The sequence below is a fragment of the Miscanthus floridulus genome, chromosome 10 (assembly GCF_019320115.1).
Source record: "Miscanthus floridulus cultivar M001 chromosome 10, ASM1932011v1, whole genome shotgun sequence".
Classification (NCBI taxonomy): Eukaryota; Viridiplantae; Streptophyta; class Magnoliopsida; order Poales; family Poaceae; genus Miscanthus; species Miscanthus floridulus.
In genome coordinates, this window is record NC_089589.1 from 136107571 (window position 1) to 136131598 (window position 24028).

The 24028-nt window shown below is 44.9% G+C and overlaps 3 protein-coding genes across 3 annotated transcripts; 2 read left to right on the forward strand and 1 right to left on the reverse strand.

The window, feature by feature from the left end:
• Window positions 1-215: 215 nt before the first annotated feature.
• Window positions 216-680, forward strand: LOC136489750 (protein FAR1-RELATED SEQUENCE 5-like). The gene has a single exon (XM_066486304.1). The coding sequence runs from the start codon at window positions 216-218 to the stop codon at window positions 678-680; it is 465 nt and encodes a 154-aa protein (XP_066342401.1).
• Window positions 681-775: 95 nt separating this feature from the next.
• On the forward strand, window positions 776-2230 carry LOC136489751 (protein FAR1-RELATED SEQUENCE 5-like). Its single transcript, XM_066486305.1, has one exon. It carries the CDS (start codon window positions 776-778, stop codon window positions 2228-2230), a length of 1455 nt encoding a protein of 484 aa, XP_066342402.1.
• A 605-nt stretch (window positions 2231-2835) lies between these two features.
• On the reverse strand, window positions 2836-3890 carry LOC136486488 (uncharacterized). The gene is made up of 5 exons (XM_066483389.1): window positions 3791-3890; window positions 3565-3705; window positions 3360-3460; window positions 3073-3262; window positions 2836-2988 (listed from the first exon to the last, which is right to left on the reverse strand). Exons 2-5 carry the CDS (start codon window positions 3703-3705, stop codon window positions 2959-2961), a joined length of 462 nt encoding a protein of 153 aa, XP_066339486.1. The 5' UTR covers window positions 3791-3890; the 3' UTR covers window positions 2836-2958.
• Window positions 3891-24028: the final 20138 nt, after the last annotated feature.

The following is a 24028-nucleotide window of genomic DNA, read 5'->3' on the forward strand; positions in this document are numbered from 1 at the left end:
AGAAGAGAGACAACGAGATTATAAAAGTAGAACTGAAATGCACCCATTCAGGCAAAGCACATCAACAAAAGTCCACTGAAGAAGAAGAAGCAGAGGTAGATAAGCAGATTGGAAAGAAGACATCAGCCAAAAGGAACACCAGTGTCTAGGGAAAATCAGAGTGTCCTTGCACAATAACACTGAGGGAGGAACGGGCAGGAGGTCCATGGTTCATAATGCATCAAGATTTGGATCACAACCATGAACTACGACCTGGAGACCGGGACACACTGTTCTCAGGGCACAAATACATGACTGATATGGAGAAGGGGCTGATCAGGACGCTAAATGACAACAACATCCCGACAAGACAAATGGTGAGCATACTGTCATACCTCAGAGGAGGACCCACAGCCCTGCCGATGAAGAAGAAGGACATCAGCAACTTCAGGACAAAAATCAACAGAGAGATCAAGGCCTCAGACATGACAAAGGTGCTGGATTACTTTAGAAAGAGGCAGACTGAAGATCCGTCCTTCTTCTACAAGCTAGACCTGGATGAAGAAAGGAGAGTCAGAAACCTATTTTGGGCAGACGGTTGCTCAATCGAGTATTACAAAGAGTATGGTGAATATATAAGCTTCGACACCACCTTCATGACAAACAGATACAACCTTCCCTTCTCTCCATTCGTGGCATAATGGGGCACGCACAAAGTTGTTTGTTTGGCTGCGCCTTCCTGCATGATGAGACAATAGAAACTTTTCTGTGGGTCTTTGAAACATTCTTGGAAGCGATGGGAGGGAAGCACCCAGTGACGGTAATAACTGACCAGGACAAAGCGATGAAATCTGCAATTCAGCTAGTACTTAGCAATGCAACTCATAGAAACTGCCTGTTCCATATCAAGAGCAAGTGTTACAACAGAAACACAAAGGTCTTCTCACAACATGAAGGCCTATATGAGGATTTTAAGGATATAATAAACAATAGCCTCACAATTGAAGAGTTTGAAACATTGTGGGTGAAGATGATCGAAGACAAGAATCTGCAGAATAACAAGTACATGACTAAAATGTGGCAAACGAGGCACATGTTCATTCCTGTCTACTTCAAGCATGACTTCTTCCCATTCATCCAAACCACATCCAGAAGCGAGTCCATGAACTCGAGGATGAAGGACAATGTTGGGCCGACATATAGCATGATGGGCTTCATACAAGAATATGACCGTGTCATTGAAACAATCAACAAAAACGAGAGGCTAGAAGAAAGCTACAACAACCAGAAAACACCCAAGGAATTCATTTTTGGGTACACAATTGAACAGCAAGCTGCTGAGCTGTACAACCGGAACATATTCAGGAAGTTCCAGGTACAGCTGAAGGCAACAACAAGGTTAAGCTACAAGGAGACTGAGGAAGGGAAGACTTTTGAGGTCTGGCCCAAGAGCAACCAAATCCACAATGTGCACAGAATCAGGAGATATACAGTTCAGACTGATCTGATAGAGGGAAATGAAGAATTCAGCTGCATCTGTGCAAAGTTCAGCAAAGATGGAATTCTTTGCTCACATATCCTAAAAGTGATCATTGAGAAGGAAATAAGCACAATTCCAAAAAAATACATAAAGGACAGGTGGAGAAAGAAGAGCACAAGAGTGCATGTTAGAAGAGAGCAAGAGGAGACCCTTGCAACAAGTGCATTGCTGAGGTTCAATATGCTGTCCAGGAAGTCAGCAATCCTGAATTCAAAAGGATCAAAAACTGAGAAATCAATGGAGTACCTCTTGTCCAAGTTCAGCAAGCTGGATGTCAAACTGGATGTGCTTTTTGGCACCCAGCAGACAATTGATGGTAACAATCAGCAACAAGGTCATGAGGAAGGACACAGCAGGCAACAAGAACAAGTGATGGAAGATGGCTATAGTATGGCGGATCTAGAAGAAAGTGATGAATCAGAGACAGACATTCAGGACCCAGAAAGAATAAAGACAAAGGGAAGGCCAGAAATCCCAAAGAGATTCAGGACAAGAATAGAATATTTTGAGAGGAAAAGGTTGGAGCAAGAGAAGAAGAAGAAGGCAGCTAAAGAAAAGAAGAAGGCAGCTGAAGAAAGGAAGAAGGCGTCTGAAGAAAGAAAGAAAGAAGGTGATCGCAGAAAGAAAGATGGCAGCTGCGCAAAGAAAGATGGCGGCTGCAGAAAGAAAGAAAAACAAGAAACCCAAAGACAAGGACAGTACAGCAGGTAACCCTGCACTACAAAATTACACAATGATTTGAAACAAAAAACTAGAACTTAAATGCATTTACAACCAATTATTGTTCATAGGATCCCCAGTGAAGCCTCAGAAAAAGAGAAGAAAGGAGACAACAGCAGCTCCAACAGAACCAAGTTCATCATGATATTACATAGAAGGACTTGATGTCAATTGTATTGGCAAAATTATTTATGTCATTCTTGTAATCAGTAGGATATTCTGAAAGCCTAATTTAAATTTTGCCTGGACCTCTAATTGCAAATGATGAGAACTACAATTACAGTACCAAGTACTAGCAATTTACAGTAAGCGTTTTTGCAATTTATAAACTAGCATTTGCAGTACCTGTACAAACTTCATCATATGGCACTACACTTCAGCATACGATCTTGGGACAAGCACCAACATATCCTGCAGCAAAATTCTTGCACTTGTCTTTGCTATAATAGGTTAGTAGACTAAAACAGATTTGACAAAAAAACCCAAGAAACAGAGGAAGATAACTACTACGAATATGGAAAAAAGAACATTTCACATCAAGCTCCCAACTAAAATAATATAAAACCACCGCAATTTAGATTCTTCACTGTAGATTTATCTTTACAACCACTATAGCACCAACAGAAGTGATATCAGGCAATTCCTCACTTACAGATTAGCATGCACTAATACTATGAACCTACACACTAAATGACACAAGTCTAGACAAAACATGCAGCTCATGCTGACTTGTAGTACTTTTCATAGACCTGAAAAGAAAAATTTCCAAAATAATAATCATTTCAAAAGCATGATGGCATAATAAGATAGATGGACATTGCAACTAGTATTACCACTTCATCAAATTCCTGGACTTTAAATCGTCCTTCATCCGTAGAATTGAATGGACTGGAAAGCATGTCATTGACATATTTGATGCGAAGGTGGCAAATATCAGCTTCATTCAACTTGTCCATCATATCAACATTGATAGCCCAAGCCTCAAGGTTTTTCATAGCAAAAATACCACTATCATTGATCAAGCTGACACAAAGATACAAGAAAAACAAGCCACAAGACAATGAGAACCAAAAAAGGGTATCATGCATGTTTTTTTTAAAAAAAAGTGTATTACACATACTCCTCATGCTGCTGAGGCACATCTGCAAAGTAAACACGATATCCATGGAACCCAGAGTCAGGATGACCAGATTCTTTCCAGATTGCAGACAAGTTCCGTACCTAAAAAGACGACACAATTGCAACACATGTAACAATTACGGGTACATGGAAAAAACTGCAAAGGATAATCACAATGTATTTGCCAATGTGCTGCTCCTACTTACGAATTCATCACGAACAGCTTTCTCAATAGGTGAGCCTCCTCCATAACATAGTGTACAACAATCCAAGATTGCAATCTTTCTCGAACTAAAATAAACAACCACCACGTACCACCGATCAAGGAATAGAATTGGAAAGTACATCTAACATGAAAATACACAATGGACAAATATAAGTACCAATTTAGCCCTAAATAAGCAATCAATTATACAAAGATTGCTAACTTACATATTGGCTCTGTGACAATGGCCTTGCGCGAGACGCCCCCCTAAAACATTTGACTACATTTTCATGTAGCTCCTTCTCCTTGCTATCATTAGGGCCATGATTCCCAATTAAATAATCCTACACCATAACAGACTAGTCAATATTTATTTCATATCGTCCAGACATAGAATTGATTGATGAAAACAAAAGATACTTACACCAACTTTCGAGAAGAAATAATGTTTGTAAGAATTCTTGGGGTGATTCTTATGAAATAACAACTTGCACCGAGCATTCACTACGAAGTAGTGCACATTTCCTTCAGGTTTAAGAGAGCTTGCAAAGACACTTAACTTAACAATCACATGCCCATAATCAATTACTGTAAGGCTGAAACAAGAATAAAATAACGTCCATTACATCTTTGCTAGCTGCAAATTGACAAAATTTAATCACCAATGCAGAAAAGAGAGGAGGAATTAAGCGAACATAACTTACTTCGAGTGCTCATTGCTATCTGCCATCCTCAAGACAACGCCATACAAGTCAGCTTCAAGTTTGGACACAGTAATCTTCGAGTGAGGCTTCACAAAAGGACTCAACTGATATTTGCTTGGTATGAAAACCCTCCTTGTATGGTGAACAACAAGCTTTGCACTAGAAGAGCACCAAGGAACTTGGCTTGAAAATGAATCAGAGTCATTGGATAAACAATTGCTTCTCAAACCTTTTCTAGAACAACCGCCAACAACTGAAACATCTGCAAGGTTTGCAACAGGTGTTGCAACATGTTCCTGCAAACCAATAAACAACAAACACATCAAATTGTTCGAAAAGGACAGCAAAATACCATATTACATACAAACATATATAATATATCACAGTAGTTGATCAAATTCACCGTCAAACATACAAAATACAAACAGTATGCATAGTTCCATTGTACATGCCATGAGACAAAGATTAAAAGTGTTCCACACATTTACATAAAATAATATACAGTCCCATTCAAATAATATACAGTCCCATTTGTTTTAATAATAAAAATCATATTGCTTTCCCCTAGGAGTGATTGTAGCTAGAGGCAGAGGACCAATTGGCTCGTCGTCGCTGTCAGAATATTCAGTAAAAGGAACAGATTCCATACGAATACAGTCCTAGATAAAAAAACAGTATTAGTCGCCAAGAAATACCAGGAAATAAGATAACACATAAGATAAGACAGACATAAAAATTCAAAATTTGAAGCTGAGGCAAAACAATAAACTCCATTCAAACAAAGATGCTTACACTTCCAACATTCTCATTTCTTTCGGCTTCAACAGGTTCCTCATTGCTCACATTAACACTTGAAGAAGATGGCATCTCACTCATCTTATTAACAAATGTCCAACCTTGAGATCCTGAGGCAAAGTTGAAGAAGAAGGTGCTCTCAGATTGAAGCTAAAAAAGAACAAGTATAACAAATATGAGTTAAACCTATGAAAACAAAACAAGGCTGCAAAGTTAACTAGAACAATAGCATTAACTACAACTTACATTTCCACGAAATCCATCATGCAATATATGAACACCTTGGGTCTCTTGTGAAGTAGATGATGGTTTAAACTGCACCTAATATTTGGAATTGAATTAGCTTACTTGTAGCACCAACAAGTAAAGAGTACAGAAAATAATCAACACAATATAACAAGTCAATGGGGGAAAACTGATTCTCAGCTAAGAAGCACAATGTAAAAAGTCAATGAGGTGGCCTGAACGAAACAATTCAACAAGGACAAGATACAATTTTTTACTATCAAAGGACAATAGAGAAATTATCACGCCTGACTTGTAGTACAGATCGCCTGAACGACACAATTCAAAAAAGACAAGTGACAATTTCTATTTTTATGGAAACACAAAGGACAAAGGAGATCGCCTGAATAGCACAATTCAACAATGACAAGGGACAATTTTTTTTCTAAGAAAGGACAAAAGACAAATTAGTTCGGCTCAACGACACAATTGAAAGAAAACAAGTAACAATTTCTTTTTTTATGGAAAGACAATTGACAAATCACCTCACCTAAACTGCAAAATTCAACAAGGAAAAAATTACAAAAGATTCTCACCATGGAAAAGACTGCCTAAGACGCAGGAGCCTTGCGTAAATCAGACCTGGGAACCAACTCAATTGGCTCAGGAGGGACTGAAGAAGAATTAGAACCAACAGGGCGCCTCAGGCTAGGATCTTCAACAAAATTGCCTAGATCATCCTCATCTTCAAGTATTCGAAAAGGAGGAACACCGGGACTATTAAAGAACGGAGCCTTCTTAACAGGACCTTTCCATTTTCCTGATTAGTCAACAAAAAAATGTGGTCAACATAGCATCCAGCTAAAACGAACTTATAGTAGAAACTACAAATTTGGATGATTAAAGTCAGGGACATGAATAATCAAATACAAGTAAATCAAAACACTGCAAAAATAACAGAGGTCATAATTCATAAAGGCAGGTTGCACAGTTCAAACACTATAATTGCATGAATACAAAGGTGCAATTTATTAATAAAAAGAATGCAACTTCCAAAACATAGGAACTAACCCTGAACATCCACAGCAGCAGCATCATTTCCAACCAAATCAGCACTAGAACAATCTTGCGCCTTCTTTGCTGCATTAGAAGCATCACCAGATACAACACTGGTACAAAAATGCACAGACTTATCAACCAACGGTATAAAAATGCACACCCTTTCATATATATCATAGATTTGGTAAACATTTATTATCAAAAGCGACACAAACCTGGGGCCTCATCGACCTTATCAACCAACGGGGCAGATGCAGCAGCTGATCTAGCTATCTCCACTTCATCAACAGTATGAGCCAAGGGGGTCGAAGCAGATGGCCTAGATGCTTTGCCTTGCTGCTGCCTTTTACTTGGAGACTTAGAGGCCTGCTTTTTCGTTGGAGATTTAGAAGTCTGCGCTGTAGCTTCCTCGACAATAACAGGATCATTTGATGTACTTCCCTTTCCATCTTTCTTGCGACCAATAGGGGACTTGGAAGTCTTTTTATATGCAACAAACCGAGTCCTCGAAGCCACACCGGTAGGAATAGGAGATGGATATAAGTTCTTGTTCCTCTTGCTGGTCCTTGTACCTGCAACACCACCAAAAATTATAAAAGTAAATACCCAAAAGATATATATTGCCACAATATGAAGAAATGAACTCTAATCCTGAAACTGTCTTACAGAAAATTAACATACCTTGAGATGATGGCACATTCGAATGGAGAACTTCAGTTAAAGGGGAAGATGCATTCACTATCTTCTTCGCTTTCCTTGCACCTAATTCCACAAAAAAATGAGCATAACAGTACAAGCAAGTACACAAGTTACTTAAATCCAAACAGTACCACGAGATGCTGAGTCTTGTGAACAGACAGTTCCAACTGATGGCGATGAAGTGTCTCTTTTCCTCTTCCCTTTCCTTGCAACTGACTCTGCAAATCAATAAATCCATAAACCAAGGATAAACAAGTCTTTCAATCCAAGCTCAAACAAATGAAATACAGAATTTAATTCAATGCAACAACAAATAAAAAAAGAACTTCAAGTACGTTGACCTGCTGGGTCCTGTGAACCAAGAATCTCAACAGATGGAGATGACGGATTTTGTTTCCTCTTCAAATTCCTTTCACCTGATTCTACAAAAAAACAAATCACAAAGAAAGAAAATAAAAATTTTAGATAATAAAGAATCATTTCAATTCAATGCTAAAATAATAAAAAACCGTTCATCAAAAACAAATTGTACCATGAGCAGAAGAGTTGTTGGAGGAGATGATCTCAGTTGCCTGCGAAGTACAAAACTGAGTACCAACAGCATCATCATACAGACCCTCTGATTTGATCTTCTCTGTCACAGATGCTTCTTCAGTCTTAGTCTCATGTACAACCCTAGATGGATCAACTGCTCTGATAGCTACATTACTTGGAGCGCCAGCCACTCTTTCATCCAAACCATCTCGTGGAACAGTACCGTGACCTGGAGAAGGCGGACACGGGGCAAAGGCACCATAGTCAACATTATCATGTGCTGGAGAGGGCACCCTAGTACTAGACCTCGCAGCATCATGAGCACCAGCAACATTATGATGAACTCCATCATCAGGATTCTGAGCCTCAGCACGTGCATCATAACCAACACCAGGGTATGCACGATGCATGTACATGAACATCTTGGCAACAAGAAGGTCAGGGCTACAGTAACCATGCTTTGCCTGATGATCTTCGTAAAGCCTACACACGTGTAATTTGTCCTGTATAGACAAGATAATAGTACAATGTCAACCATGTCAAAATTGAATTTACATGAACAGTCAGCAAAAAATAAATGACAAGGAACCCACATCTGCTGGAAGAAAATGACAATGCTTATCTAAAAGTTTAAGCAATGCTTTGGTAGCATCTTCTGGCAGGTATTCTCCTGCATAGCATGTGTCATCAATTGATTTCACCTGCACGAAACATATCCCAGCTCAGACAGTGGTCTCAAAAATATATAAACTCAATACAAGACTAACAAGACTACACAGCAAAACACAAGTATAAACGTATGTACTTTATCTCAATAACATCAGCAGCCATTCATATTCTCGGTTCTACATATATAATTTACTATGGCCATAAATGACAAAAGAGGGCACCACCTTGGACAAATCACAAACTGAAACAACATATTCAGCATCTTCTACCAAGACTTACCGGCCGCTTTCCATAAATGTCACCGCAAACATGATCAAAAGAAGAAAATTTCTTGATCATGGACCCCTTCCAATGCTGGATCCTTGGCAGACTTTGGGGTAACCGATTACTCTCTCCAAAGTTGATGAAATCAAGATAGTAACCCTATAAAACATTTCAAACAACATCACTAAAATCAAATTCAGATCAAACACAAATGACAGAATAAATGAAGGCAGCATGGAAAAAAAGACATACAGCAAGGAAATATCGACAACCCCCAAAGGTGCTTCTTCTCTTCTTTTTGTAGTTCGAAATAGAAGAAAAATCCAATCATATACAAGCTTGGACCAGTTCCACCCCATGACCCTCTCCTTAGAAACATCAATCAAGGGGGCCAAATAAAAAGGGCTGGGAAGGGTGCTGGAATTTGCACAAAGGAACGTTGACAGTGCAACCACCATGAAGTACCGGAAAACATCATCATCACATAAGGTATCTCTAAGCAGCTTCTGGCCAAATGTCTTGATAAGGGGTAGAGAGGACTCTTTGATTGCTGAAAGGAACTGGCTCTTTGTGGATTCAGAATAAGCCTGCCTGATATCTTCACCTTCCATTGGGAGGCCCAAGAACAGATGGGCTGACAATGTAGATAAAGGGATTATTTTCCCTCCTACAAGAAAATCACTACAGTTCAAGTCCAACTGATCACTGATCCATTAAATAAATCCCTTAGGTGCCGAACAACCATCATACTGCAGTAAGATGCCAAATCCATGATCCCTGACTATGTCCTTCTTACGATCATCCAACTGGGCTATAATTTCACCAAAATACTTGCTGTTGAACCTGCTCCCTGCTCTCTCAGAAGTGCTTCCAGTACCAGTCGCTCTCCCTCTACCCTCCCTCTCACAGACCTGGTACTCTGAAAACCAATGCAACAAACACACACATTAAACAACTTAGTCTATTCAGTCCACTTGAAGCACAGCAAATAATAAACATGAGACAGAATGTACCATTCCAGCACATGTCTGGACACCACGCTGACTTGCTTTCCCTTTAGAGTCAACAAACTTTGCAAACTAAAAAAGACAGGATGAGAATCAAACAATCAGAGAAAAATAGACTAAGTTCCGCAAATACCCCTGTAAAGGCCTCTTGCAGATGCTGGAACGTCTTCACCATTGATCTTGCATCATAACCCCCATCAACTTCGGTATTTGAGTCCTTAAAAACCAAACAATCCATATCAGACAAAATATTTCACAATATAGCTTCCAAAATTAGCATCAACTGCACATAAAAACTTAGTATCTCTAGCTCATTCAGATCATCAGAGCTCGATTCATACTCATCCTCGTTACTATCATAAACATGATCTTCATCCTCCATGGCTACACAACCAGCAAACTGTGATTATGAAATCAGTGACAACTTCAATAATGCAGCTTTGCATACACAAGCAAAATAAAGACACAGTAACAACAAAATGCCATATAAGGACTACGGTAAATGGAGGTTCACATAAAACCAAACAGGTACTTAACATCAACCCAATCCTCACATTACAAGGTTCACATAAGACAACTGCAACAATACTACATATAAGGGACAATACTACATATGCTGAAAACTATAATTGCAGTGCCCTATAAGTGTAATTTACATTATCAGTAATTGCAAATTGTGAAACTTAATCTAAAATTTGCCTTATTTTCATCAGCAATAGGTAATAATACTAACAGATAACTTGAAAGTAGCACATTTCTCATTTTAGGGCAAACTAACTAACTCCAAACTAGAGTTCAGAGAGGACACACATAATAAGTATGAACAATGATATCTCAAGCACATGGATACAAGTATACAACACAAGCACAAGCATACAATGCATACAAGGGTAACACTGAACCCTGAACCACACTAGTCTAGAGTAAAGGCACAAGTATATAATAGTGGCTACCATAGCAGGTTGCTGGGTTCAGACATATCTAAACCTCTGAACCCCAAAGAACTAAACCTTAATTTGCAATCAGACTGATCGAAATAGCGGACAACTCCCTACCAAAAGCTTCTTAAAGAAACAGAATATGACCACAAAAGTAATAACACAGAACATGACCAATAAAGGGAAGCTCACTTTACTTAGATTCTAGCAGCATTCTAGAACCCAGTTTATGTGTGTGATATCACAAATATCTTATAGATTCACTATACTTCCAGGAACAGGACTAAAGATATGTATGACACCTCAGAAGAAAACTATGATCTCAGTACAGTTGAAGGGATCAACAAGTGGCAACAAGCACTACAGAAGATGGCTCAAATGAACTAGGTAATAGTTAAATTCACATAAGGCAATGGCCATCCATTGTTCAATTGGATACATGGTACACAGAATCTAACCGAGAAACACAGAAAACAAATCCACGCCACACGCAACATGTAGAGACAAATATGTTCCACCGTGAGTGAAAATGATGCATCAACACAAGACCTAACCAAAACAAAGTACTACAACAGATTGCATAGGGTAGTTTAGCACTATTGATGGATCAGGTCCACAAGATTTCCCTTTACATCTTGTCACCCACCAAATACCCATTTCCAAGCAAGGGAAAGGAATGTTGAAGTACCATTTCCTCATCAGGAGTTTTGACCACATAATCAATCAATCATCACGAAATCTAGACTGCCCAAACGCATGTCAATAGCTCACCGCCTCAGAATCAACACAAATTTTAAAACCCTGACATAGGCTGAAATCGTAACCTACCAGAACCTACAATTGCTCAAAAGAACAGACAGTCATCTCAAGAGAATAGACACAGCCATGTGCACGGTAGCCCACATAACACAGCAAGACAGACCAAGCTCTGCTTTAGATCTACAAGCTTGGCAGAACAATAGAAGCCCTAAATTTTCAAAAAACTGACATAAGGCAATGGCCATCCATTGTTCAATTGGATACATGGTACATAGAATCTAACCGAGAAACACAGAAAACAAATCCACGCCACCTGCTAACAATCCAAACAAAAACCCATCCAACTCCAAATCTACGCTGCAAAATCAAAGGGGATGCGCACCAACCACCGCAGCACTCACCACAAACGCCAGTGAGCTACCAACAGAGAGGCACAATGACAGCTAATCCAACAAACCCTAATCCACACCAACGGTGCGATGAACCCTCTGAATCCACACACCACAAAACCCTAACATGAGCCCATCGAATCGAAATCACCAGATCCACACCACCAAATCGCAACCAAAATGGGTCAAAATAAAGGGAAGAGGGAGCCGTACTACCTGCTGACGTCCGCCGCGACGCACCCTCCGAATCAAAAAGCGAGGAAGAAGACCGAGCAGACCTACGCCGTCGTCGTCGCCGTCGCCTTCGGCGTCGCCAAGGAGGAGGGAGAGAAAGGGAGAGGAAGCGAAATGGACAGGAGTGGACCGAGTGGAGCGGAGACTTCTCGGCAGGCGCGACGATCCAAAATTGAACAGTAAAGTGGGTCTCACATGTCAGCGACGGAGCGGGTGGAAAACAGACCGCACAAGTGCGCGCCGTCGATGCCCCATCCGACGGAGGACAAATCGCGTGTTCTCAACAACAGAAACACGCGAGTGTCCTTTAGCAATACCGATTATAAAACATATCAATTTGATTAATGTTTATTCAATGCCCTTTTTAATTAAAAGCAATTTAGGTATATACTTCGGTTTTTCCTAAATAAATGTTCACATGATTAATATAAACATCAGTGCCTTTTCAACAATGACATGCTTAGATCAACCTCGTAGCATATAATGATTCGAATAGCTACTCTCACAAGTTCTATGTTTTCTAAATTATAAATGTTTATGAAATGACTTAAATACTATGAATTATTTATAAATAAAATATGACTAAGGCTGAACTACAGCTTTTATAATTCAATATAATTTGATTAATTCAACTTAGGGATGTTTCTCTGAAATGTCCATCGCCTTATTTCATTAAATAAAATAGATCAAGTTGTCTTCTCCGTTATGTGCAGACCTCGATACATGTGTCCTCTTTAACGATAGCTCCGTTCTCGGTCATTCTCACGCTCTCGTGACCGTAGCACCGAGCCGCGTCATTTAGTGCGCTCTCTTCAAACGTTTCTTGTGACTGATCTATTCTTAGTTGTGTTTTGTTTGTTTGTGTTGCTTGGTTGCTGCGAGTAGAGGAAGCGTGGTTCGTTAGCGCTGAAGACCAGGAGCTGAGGACCGATAGTTGAAGCAGAAGCTGGAGACCAGAAGATAGAAGCCGAAGACTTCTGAGCACCGTTTGATCATATTGCTTCAATTCATTAAATTCATTTTACTTTCATTGCATGTGTCTAATATTGCAAACCCTAAGGACATGACTAGTCTTCTTATTACCTTCCTTGTATCACCCGGCGTTCAATATTTGGGTAGTGTAGTTATGCTTAGCTACTCCACCCACAACTATTACATGTTGATGAAAGTAATGATGATTAATAATTACTATAATGATGATTAATGATTACTATAATGATGATTAATGACTACTATAATGATGGTGAAGTAAAGATGCTTTATAGCAACGTGGTTATGGTGATGAAGGGGGAACGGGTACTGGAGCTTGGCCCGGTTTTCTAGGGGTACCCATGTCTGCCCTCCCTAAGGACCTATTCATGGACCAACCACCTGGGACTTACCGTACAGCTTCAAGCTATATGGCTCTGGCTTGACGTAGTATCAGGACCTCTACTAGTTGGGCGTGACTTACCGGGTAGGCACTACATGGGAGTTTAGGTTTTGAAGTAAGGTAATTCGGGTCTCATGGCTACGGGGACGGTTGCCATGCGCCTAAGCTCTTCCTAGCTGGTTGCACTCTATTAGCTGCAACATGTGAACAGTCTCGTAGTGAAACCCCGCCTGCTCACCTTGGTGGTGTTTTGGGGAATGGACCGCCCCGGGCAAATGGGAATCATGACTTGAAGTGAAAGTGTACACCTTTGCAGAGTTAAAACTGATATATGAGCCATGCTCAAGGACACGAGCGGCCCAGACTCTCACATGATTAGAATATGACTCACTTTGGACAGTGGATTGCTATCTCATGCTCTTAATTGGGGTTGCTACACCGGGTACTTTTGAGGTTGCTACCTTGGTAATGCTGATGATTAATAATATTGTTAACCTCACTCTATTATTTAAGGGATTGGGATATTTCACTCACACTAGTAACAGGTTGCTTAAATAAAAGTTTACCAACTAAAATGCTTAACTGCAGTAAAACAGTGTTAGCCTTTCTTTGATTCAGCCTTGCATGTCATTATACTTACTGCCTGTACTTGTTGAGTTCGACATGGACTCACCCTTGCTATTCCCCCATGCCCCCCTAGCATGTAGTAAAGTGCTGCTTAGAAGAAGGACAATGATGTAGATGAGTTCTCTAAGGTCTGTCAGAAGTGCTTGGCGTACAGAGCCCCCAATCAGCTGTCCCTGAGAAGAATGGAGCCCGAGGAGAAGTTTAGCAACCATTCCACGATACACTGATAGTTGTAAGTGTTAATATAAGTATGTTTTCCACTATATAACATTGTTTTTTGATATTTCTATTCTGTTGTTGTATGTGTGGACTTCCTGGGCACACATATGACAGATGCTTGGTCTTCTTTGGAAAACCGGGCGTGACATGGGCGTGCAGGCGTGCACCATCTAGAGAGACTGCACCACCGTAGTTGCCCACCAAGTAGGTCATGGCCGCATGGAGATTCTGTGTTTCAAGTGTTTTGGGATGCTTTTCAGACATGTTGCAAACCCATGTTTCAAGTGTTTCAGTTGTTTCAGATGTATGTTTCAATTGTTTCATGTGGATGTTGCAAAGGTGGATCATGATGTTGCATATGTTGCAATGGTTGTTTATGTATGTTTCAAGTGTCTATCCCCAATGTTTCATCTGGTTTTTGTACACGTATGTTGCAAGTGTTTTAGATGCATGTCTCAAGTGTTTCATTTGTCTTCTTTTGTGTGTTGCAAGTGTTGCATCTGCATGTTTCAAAAGTAAATCGGGATGTTTGCACATTGTCGGTGTTTCGAGTTACCACCGACGAGTAAATTTCTAATATTGCGCGTCTGGCTCGGATGGTGTGCATAGAGGACACGAGGTTTATACTGGTTTGGGCAGAAAGTCCCTATATCCAGTTCGTTGTTGCTGCTCATGTTACTAGCACTGAAAGTTTGTAGTAGGGGGTATAAACAGGCGAGATAGAGACAGGTCCTAGGTCTCTGGTGGAAAGAGTGAATGGGTGCTGAGAGCTCGATCGTTGCTCAGCCATGTGTTCGTATCGTGTTCTTGTGTGTTTATCTCATGTTCTGATCGGTTTGGGGTGGTTTGATCCGTCCCTTCATGGAACGCCCTACTTTCCCTTTTATAGGCCAAGGGAAAGCATGGGTTACAGCGGAGGAAAAGAGAAGAACCAGAGAGAGGAAAGCTTCCAGGATTGTTGGGTCCTTCTTCTCCTTCATGTGGGTCCCACCGACCCTGTAGACATCAATAGGGATAGCTCCATGTTGTGGTCCTATCTGCCACTAGCGCCATGTGCAGGCGTCGTCTGCCGGTCATGGCGTTCCATTCCATCGCAAACGGATGTCGTGGTGAGCTGACGCACCTGTCAGCATTCGTACGAGGGTTAGGCAGAACAGCACCGGTACGCCCAACGCTATTCTTGATGTGAATCCTCGGGTATGGCTCGTCATGGTCGCGGGTTACATTGGGGCATGCTGGTCTCTTCCTTGGTGTCAGAGTTTTCACCTAGGCCCATACGCTTGGACCTAGAGTGGTTGGCGGTGGTATGGGACCCCATAAAGTGAGACGGAGCCTGGGCGAGACGAAGCCTGTGGCCTCAGGGTCAGGCAAGGCGGAGCCCGCATCCTCGGGGTCAGGTGAGGCGAAGCCTGCCCCCAAAGGTCGGGTGAGGCGGAGATCGCTCCCTCGGGGTTAGGCAAGGTAGAGCCTACCCAAGAGGTAGGGCAAGATAGAGATCACCCCCTTAGGGTCAGCCGAGGCGGAGATCGCCTGCTAGGGGTCGAGCGAGGCAGAGCCCACCCCTAGAGGTCGGTTCGAGTTGTAGTCGTGCTCTTGATTGCTCGGATGAATCAATGTTGATGACCATTAGCTCCTCTTCTTTGGGTACCCTAGTATTGGTCCCCGACAGTAGCCCCCGAGCCTGCGAAGGAGTATAATACTCCTTAGGAGGCTTTTTCGAATGGGAGGACTCTAAGGGCCTTGGCCTTCTTTCATCACCCATGGCATGTCCTGAGGACGTCGATTCCCTTTCGTCGTGATCGGACCCTTCGAGGGTCTGTCATTCTACAACCACGCATTCGGTCTCCTTGCGAGTCCAACTTTCCATGAGCCCCCACCCATAGCAGGTGTCCGGTCGAGGGTCGGCTCATTTTTGTGATCGTCTTCCCTCAAGTGTTTTTTCCGATAAAAATGGAGGGGCTGAGTCGTGCCATGATTTTCCTCTATGGACGAATCATGGTGCTCGGTGAGCTATTAAAGGGCTAGTTCGAGTGGGGCCTCGACATCCCATTCGTAGGGGTCTAGCTTGGGTCAGCTGGTGACCGACTCTAGATTCTCAGTGGTTAATCCATATAGTTCTCGGCTCCATTCGACCGGTCCTAAGGGCTTTCCACCTTTCTTCGAGGAGAAACCATGGATCATATACGGCCAAGACTCAAACATGGGTTGGGATGCCCGTGGCGGTCGTGCGCCTAGGTACTGGCCGCTAGCGGGCCCATCCTTTTCACCCCTCACTCTAAAGGTGCCCAGAGTGGTTATCGAACCCGTCGATGGGCCAACCTTCGAACTCCTGGGCCTAGACAGGCCGTAGAGGCATTTTTAGCTCTGTATCCCTCTTACCTGTGATGGGTCGTGGCCCATTCGGGGTGGCAAAACATTCGGTGAGTTTTCTGAGGGGACGGCCATAGGTTGCGTACGCATGCCCCGCTGCGAGATGTGGTGATAGGTCATGGTAGGCGCGGATATCTAGGTGGGTGGTTAGTTTCCTTGGACCCATCGCCCCTATAAAACCAAAGGGTCAGCCCTCTGGTTTCATGCCCACGCTTGCATCCTTGCCTCTGTAGCCACGCCGCTGCCGCCATCGCTTATGTTTCCTGCCTTCGCATCTCTACCGCTGTTGAGCTCGCATCCATCCGCCCCCATCTCCAATGGATCCGTGGTGCCATTCCAACATCACCGTCTAGTGCATGGAGGGCCTCATCCGTCGTGGTCTTCTCCGCGTGTGGACCTTGGCTGAGGAGTGGTTGCTGCTCAGTGATGAGGATTTGCCATCGCCGCTCGATGGCTATGTGGTGTCGTTCACCCACTTCGATGAGCATGGGCTCATGACCCCTGCCCACAAATTCCTTTGAGGGCTGCTGCACTACTACAAGATTGAGCTACAACATCTCAATCCCAATGGGATCCAGCACATGGCGGCGTTCGTCACACAATGCGAGGGATTCCTGGGGATCAGCCCCCACTTCAACTTGTGGAGGCATTTCTTCATCACGAACCTCTAGAAGAAGAGGGAGAAAAGCGGTAGGCAGGAGCTGCACATGCCGATGGGGTGCGCCGGCATCCAACTTTGGAACAATTAGGTCGGTGATTACCCATCCATGCAGCTCTCGGCATCCAACAAGGGCTGGCACTCATAGTGGTTCTACCTCAAGAATGACGCTGCCGCCCCATTTGTCGGAGTTCACTGGGCGCTTGATCGAAGAGGCCCCGGAGTAGTGGAGGAAGTTGGCGTCCTAGAGAAGGACAAGAAGAAGATCCGAGACCACATCGCTGCCATCCACATCTTGAAGGAGAATGGCCTGAAGGGGCCAGGCATCATCGGGGCTTACGACACAAGGAGGGTGGCACCGTTGATGACGTGCATGCTCCCGCTATATGCGATGGCGCCCGAGGCGTCGTTCGATGGAATGACACTCGCTGAGGGGACGCTCCCCAACTCCGAGATCGCGCAACGCATCAAGGAGGCGATGGAGCCTTTGTGGGAGAATGCGGGTGCTGCCCTCGTCTTCGTCTACCCAGTGCTGGGTCATCCTTCGATGCGGCTGGAGCTAGGCTACATCATCTTTGTAAGTTTTCCTTTCTCTTGCCTTCTCTTCAATCAATTTCTTGACCCTATGAGACTAACTTTGAGAGGGACGGGACCAGCCGAGGGACCTCATCCTCACGGATCACCCGGCGCCACTGCTGAGGGATTCGACCGAGAGGATGGTGAATCACACCGAGGGCAAGCGGCTGAGGAAGGCAAAGGAAGACAAGAAGAGGAAGACGTAGCGGAAGCTATGGGGACGGGAACGGGGGAGGACACCGATAGCGATGATGATGATGACGATGACGATGGTGATGACGACGAGGTGATGGCGGAAGAAGAATTGGTAGCCGACGATGACGATGGTGATGACGACGATGATGATAATGAGGATGTGCTGATAGGCATCAATTCGTCCTTGCAGGCATCGGGAGCCTTTCCGTTCCATGGAGGGGAGGGCACGTCTGGGGAGCCGGCGGAGGCGGGCCGTACCGTCAGCCTACCCTAGGAGCCGACAGAGGCGGGGGGGGGCTCTGCCATTGCGCTCGAGGTGCCAACAGAGGTGGGTGGCTCCACCTTCATGCCCCAAGAGCCAATGGGAGTGGGGCATTCTGCCAATGTGCCCCAGGAGCTGCTAGTGGCGAGTCCCTCTGCCTAGGAGCAGGGGGCGAGCTTGAAACAGCCTCGTTCCAATGACGTGGAGCAAAGGTCGGGGGGTTCGCCCCCAAACGCATCTGCCGCCCGATGGCGCTGAGGTGAGTTATGAATTCCTCTATCTTTTCCTGTTTTAGTCGAATTTCACCGTGGCTTACATTTTTCGTACCTTGCAGCATCGGTAGGCAGCAGAATCCTTTGGCGCTGGCACCAAAGAAGAGCATCGCCCTCCAATCGAGGCGGCAGTCGTGTTCACGTTGTTGGCCGGTCAGCGCGGCCCATGGTGGCGCCTATGCCCTTGGTGGGATGGGCGGACGCAGGCATTCAAGGGGTGCCTTCAAAGGTCATGGAGCAGCCAGTTATGGCCGTGATACCACTGCCGACGGTGGGACGGACTGGGTTGCCGATAATGCTCGTGGCACCGATCGTGGCAGTCGCGGCCTAGCCGGTCATGACCCCACCGACACAGGTGGAGGTGGGCATCCATGATAGATGGGTCATAGCCAGGAGCAACCGCAGCGGCGCCATAGGCACAGACGTGACCCGTGCCATCGGTGGCCCAAGCGATGGAGCCTGGCGCTGTCCGGACAGAAGGGGACATGGCCGAGGGGTCCCCGGGAGTTGTGGTGCTAGGAGAGAGGTTAGCGTCCGCACCATTGACCCCTTCCGTCATCGGAGGGGGCGTCCCGGCGGGAACGTCATGGCGAGAGGGGTCGATGACACTTGGAGCCGGTGGGGAGTTGTCCCTGGCCCTGATGTCAGTGGGCAGCGGGTCACCCATGCAGGGTGAGCCACTGCTCCCATGGGTAGATTCACAGGATTCGACATCGACGCTTTTTACCCTGGACGATGCCATAGAGAGCATGGAGCGGGAGAGCCTCGATGTAGGGGTCGTGTCCGTGCTCGAGGCCCTAGACCACACCGCGGGCGAATTGTGCGATGTCATTGTTCCCTCCAGCACGGTATTGCTTGGTCCTGCTTCTTTCCCTTATCTTCATTTATAAACTTTTTGTATCCTGACCATCGTCTTTTTGCAGTCCTTTATAGCTCATAGCCGGGGGAAATCTTGGTTCCTTCGTTAGTAGAAGGAAACCTAGGACTGCCTTGTCGAGGAGGCGCGGCTACATGGGGTGGTGATAGCTCCACTTGTTGTCGCCCAACAGAGGGTGGCCGAGCTAACTCCCCTCATTGAGGAGGCGGCCAATCTTCTGTCGCGGGTGGCCGAAGCCCGTTGGGATGCTGATGAGGCCAAGAAGGTGTTCGAGGCCCTATCGGTGAGGTCGTGGAAGGATGATGAATAAGCCGCCAGGGTAAGGAAGGAGCGGGAAGAGTTGCTCCAGAAGGATGCCAAGACCCACTAGCGAATCCTTGACCTTCTGGGCGAGGTTGTGAAGGAAAGGGATCTAAAGCTAGGGGCTAAGGAGAAGCTCATGGCCCTAGAGAAGAGGGCGAGCATGGATGCCAAAGTGGTCACTCGGCTACGCAAGGAGCGGGATGAACTAATCCAAACCGCAGAGAGGCTCCACTCAAAACACGGCGTGGCTCATGAGGAGCGTGACCAGGCTTTCCGAGAGCGTGACTAGGCCTACCAAGAGCGTGACGACGCATAGCAAAGGGTCGGCTCCCTCCAGGCTGAGCTCAAAAGCGCGATGACCTAGTGGCTAGAGGACGAGAGCATTTCTGCTAGGCTGGCTGTGGATCTTGCTGAGGTGAGGATGAATCTTCAGGCGGAGAGTGACGAGCTCAACATCTTGAGCACCGCCCTCAGAGTGGTCTGCGATGACCTTGATGCGGTGCGATCGGAGGGGACCAACTCACTCGTGGCTCGTGCTGTCGAGATCATAGCTCGGGTGTGCTAGCTTGAGAGGAATGCCCTTCATGACGGGGTCAATCAGTCCTTCACGATTGCTCATTCTCATTATCGGGACAACATTGATCTGGAGGCGATGAGCCATGGTTACGCGCCCAGCTATGAAGTCCATGAGCTGGAGGAGAAGGAAACGGTGGTGGCTCCCCTTTTGCAGGACCTGGCGGATAGGATAGAAGGCATAGCTCTTCCCCAGAGCGGCTAGTTAATTAAATAGGTCGGACGATCATTTTTGTAATAATCGGACAAGTTCTAACCCTTATGTTTTGTTTGAACAAGTCTGTTCTTTTATTTCGGTGTGAACAAATTTGTTTTTCTCCCTTTTTATGTGTGAAACAGGGTTAATTCGTTCTGACCCTTTTGTTTGTTAAGACCATAGAGTTCGAGGTGTAGGCAGGAAACTTTGATCATGCTGGTAAGCAAGAGTGTCGTAGCCGCTAGGGCGTAGGTTTCTTGTAGTCCGACCAGCCTTACTTAGTCGTTCATTTTCGCAAACCTTGCCACTAGGTTATTAACGTGAGGAAGGGGTCGGGCACGTCGATTGTTTCAGAAAGGGTATATATATACCCTTATCAGCCCTCGAGTGAGACCCGACCGCTTGTCGTTGCTGGGGTCGGGTGCCACTAAAGATCGAGGAGAGGATAGCGAAACTAGTAGGAGAAAGTGTCTCTTGTTTTAGAAACGTTATTCTTAGTTTCCACACATACCCCCTCCCTAGGGTCTGAGCCATCGTTCTACGACCGCGCATTCGGTCTCCTTACGAGTCCAACATTCCTTGAGCCCCCGTGCGTAGTGGGGGCCCGGTCGAGGGTCGGCTCGTCTTTGTGATCATCACCCCATCCACGGTTTCCACAACCGGAGGGGTTGAGCTGATGTCACTTGCCTCGATGGCTCAAGTGACACGCTCGGTGAGCTCGCTAATGGGCATGTCCAAGTGGAATCCGAGTCTGTCATTCGTGATGGGGTCGGCATAGCCCTCATGTGGCATTCCACTGCTCCTTAACCCGCCTCCCTGTTAGTTGCCCAAGTCATTTCAGAGAGCGACTCAGGTGGCCCGCTGGCCTTCCCTCGATGGAGATTCTGTGGGATCGGCTCGAGGTTAGGATTGAACAAGAAGGTTGAGATGACCCTGTCTGCTTCTAAGCGGGTCGGGCGAAGGCCGCTAGGGCTCATCTGCGTTTTTTCCCCTGGCTCTGTTCGACGCGAGGCGGCCTCGAGCCCTTCGTGGGTCGGCCTTTGAACCCCGGTCAGTTGTATTCCTGAGTTAAGGTCGGGTGGCTCAAGCCCTCGAGCCATGTTGGGCTCGGTAGGGGTCGGCCGAGTTTTATGCATCACCCCGTCCGCGGTTTCCGCAATCAAAGGGGTTGGGCTAATGACACTTGCCTCAATGGCACGAGTGTCGCACTCGGCAAGCTCACTAACAGGCATGTCCGAGTGGAATCTGGGTCCGTCATTCATGACAGGGTCGGCATAGCCCTCATGTGGCATTCCACTACTCCTTGACCCACCTCCCGACAGATGCCCGAGTCATTCTGGAGACCGACTTAGGTGGCCCGTTGGCCTCCCCTCGATGGAGATTCTATGGGTTTGGCTAGAGGTTAGGATCGAACGAGAAGGTTGAGATGACCCTGTCCGCTTCTGAGTAGGTTAGGAAAGGGACGCTTGGGATCATCTACGTTTTCTCCCCTGTCTCTATTTGATATGAGGTAGCCTCGAGCCCTTTGTGGGCCAGCCTTCGAACCTCGGTCGATCGCCGCTCATATCGAATGAGACGACTTCCGCTTCGTGACGTGACACGAAGCGTTGTGATGCAAAAATTGCATATGCGATGCTTGGAATGAATGTATGGATGGATGTATGAATGCATGCATGAGAATGGATGAATGAATGCTCATGCACCGAAAAAGTAAAGTGGGGGTTGGTAAAGTTACCTCGATGGCTCGAGTGATGGGTTCGGAGAGCTCTTACCGGATATGTTCAAGTGGAATCCAGGTCCATCGTTTGTGATGGAGTCGGCATCCTACTGCTCCTTACCCATCTCTCGGCAGCGGCTAAGCCGCCCGATCGACCTGTGTGACCCGCTGGCACAGGACTTTCCTACGGAGATAGAGGATGAAATCATCCTCCCCAAGAAATTAGTTAGGCATTGTTTACACTAGAATTTGGAAGAAGGATTGCAGGAACTCAAAAGCTCGCAAGATCATGTCATAAGGAATCGATTGCATAAAGGTCGGTATCAGCTGAATCGAATGAAGCACTAGAATCGGCTCTCTTCAGATAGCGCCAGCAGATAACTATAATAGCTACAATCGGCGCCAGGAAAAACATGATGGACTCTATAAAAAGGGAAAGATTAGGGTCCAAGTTATCTTAAATTAGGTTTTTTTTTCACTTAGGCCAAAAATTATAATGAGTCGTGCTTAAGTAGGATTTATGCATAGGTTCCGGGTATAAATATTGAACCCCGGCTATTGTAAAGGACACACAATCAATCAAATACAAGTTACTTACTTTTTTGGCTCCGGCCACCCCTTAGGAGTAGGAGTAGAGTAGATCTCGACAAGTTCTTCAGCGAGCAGGGCTGCATCAGTCCGGCCGACCTCTGGCTTGTCTGTAAGTACCGTCATAGCTTATACTTCTGTTTGTACGGCTGCATCGATCCGGTCGACCTCCACTGCGACTCTGGTATAAGCTAGTTATCGACTCTTGTCTAGTTCAAGTACTGCTGCATCGATCTGGTCGACCTCCACTGCTCGAACTAGATTAAGGTCAAGTTATCGGCTCTATCTAAGGGTGGCATTCTTCGGGTAGATTCATTAAGTTACCGATATTGCTTATTGCTTTCATTATTTATTTAATTACAGCAATATCACTTTGCCCGATTAGGATTGATCTAGATCAGCTTTATATCCTGTTTAACCCATCATTTATTAATCTAAACTGATCTAATCTGCACCTTAAACGATGAGTTATGTTTTATTGGTTGTTTTATGTCAATCTTGATCGTGCATAGCATGTGGTTAAGGCATGCCGGGTCTTGAATAGATCTATCGGCTAATGAAAACCATTCCATGGCCCGTTATCACAGCCTGTGTGATTTTGCCTCACACTCCACTGTTAGCACCGTGGAGCGGGGACCATTATTTGGTAGATCTGTTCCTGATAGGGTATGACCTTAATTGTGCGCTATGTCTGAATCGGTTATTTTAGCCGATATCGAATGATTTCACATATACAGTTCACGCCACGAGCCGTTGAAGTAAGGGTAGGTTGAAAGATATGTTAGCCCCACTGATATTAGTAATAAGTTAGGGTCGTCGAATCTATTGTTGTTTCCATGGTCTGCATGATTCAGCCTCATGCCCCACTGGTCATAACGATGGATGAGATCTAATATGTTCATTAGATTTATCTTTATTAAATGGTCAAATGATGATAAGCTATTTCCAAATCTTTTATAGTCCTTTTCACCTGAATCGGTTATTTTAGCCGATTCATCCGAGCCTTCACGTATAGCATGTCTTTCGGAAAGCCTGTCGAAGTACGAATGTGTTTGCGGATTCTTCGGTTTTAGTTTGTTACTATCATCATAGCTGTCATCGATCCGGTCGAACCTCACTATTGGTGGTAACATATTAGATTCAGAGCGTTTGTAGATCTGTTCGTTTCAGATAGTCGATTCGTTCGTGTGTTATGTCTTTTCCTGATTACATTCATCGGCTTAATGGTTTACACTAGCAATATCTGTCTAGCTAATGATCTTATTTACATATACATGTGTTGTACCTGTCAATATGAAATTAATCACTACTCATAAGCTTTACAGACCGTAACAGTTGATTTCTATGCGGATCGACTATTTAGTCACCTTTCGTGTCTGACTGC

What these genes read in the sequence shown, in the direction of transcription:
- LOC136489750 (XM_066486304.1), top strand. Translation starts at nt 216, where the DNA reads ATGCATCAAGATTTGGATCACAACCATGAACTACGACCTGGAGACCGG.
- LOC136489751 (XM_066486305.1), top strand. Translation starts at nt 776, where the DNA reads ATGGGAGGGAAGCACCCAGTGACGGTAATAACTGACCAGGACAAAGCG.
- LOC136486488 (XM_066483389.1), bottom strand. Translation starts at nt 3,705, where the DNA reads ATGTACTTTCCAATTCTATTCCTTGATCGGTGGTACGTGGTGGTTGTT. An exon ending in AAGCTGTTCGTGATGAATTC is followed by an intron (nt 3,461 to 3,564) that starts GTAAGTAGGAGC and finishes TCGTCTTTTTAG; the next exon opens with GTACGGAACTTGTCTGCAAT. An exon ending in TCCAGGAATTTGATGAAGTG is followed by an intron (nt 2,989 to 3,072) that starts GTAATACTAGTT and finishes TTTTCTTTTCAG; the next exon opens with GTCTATGAAAAGTACTACAA.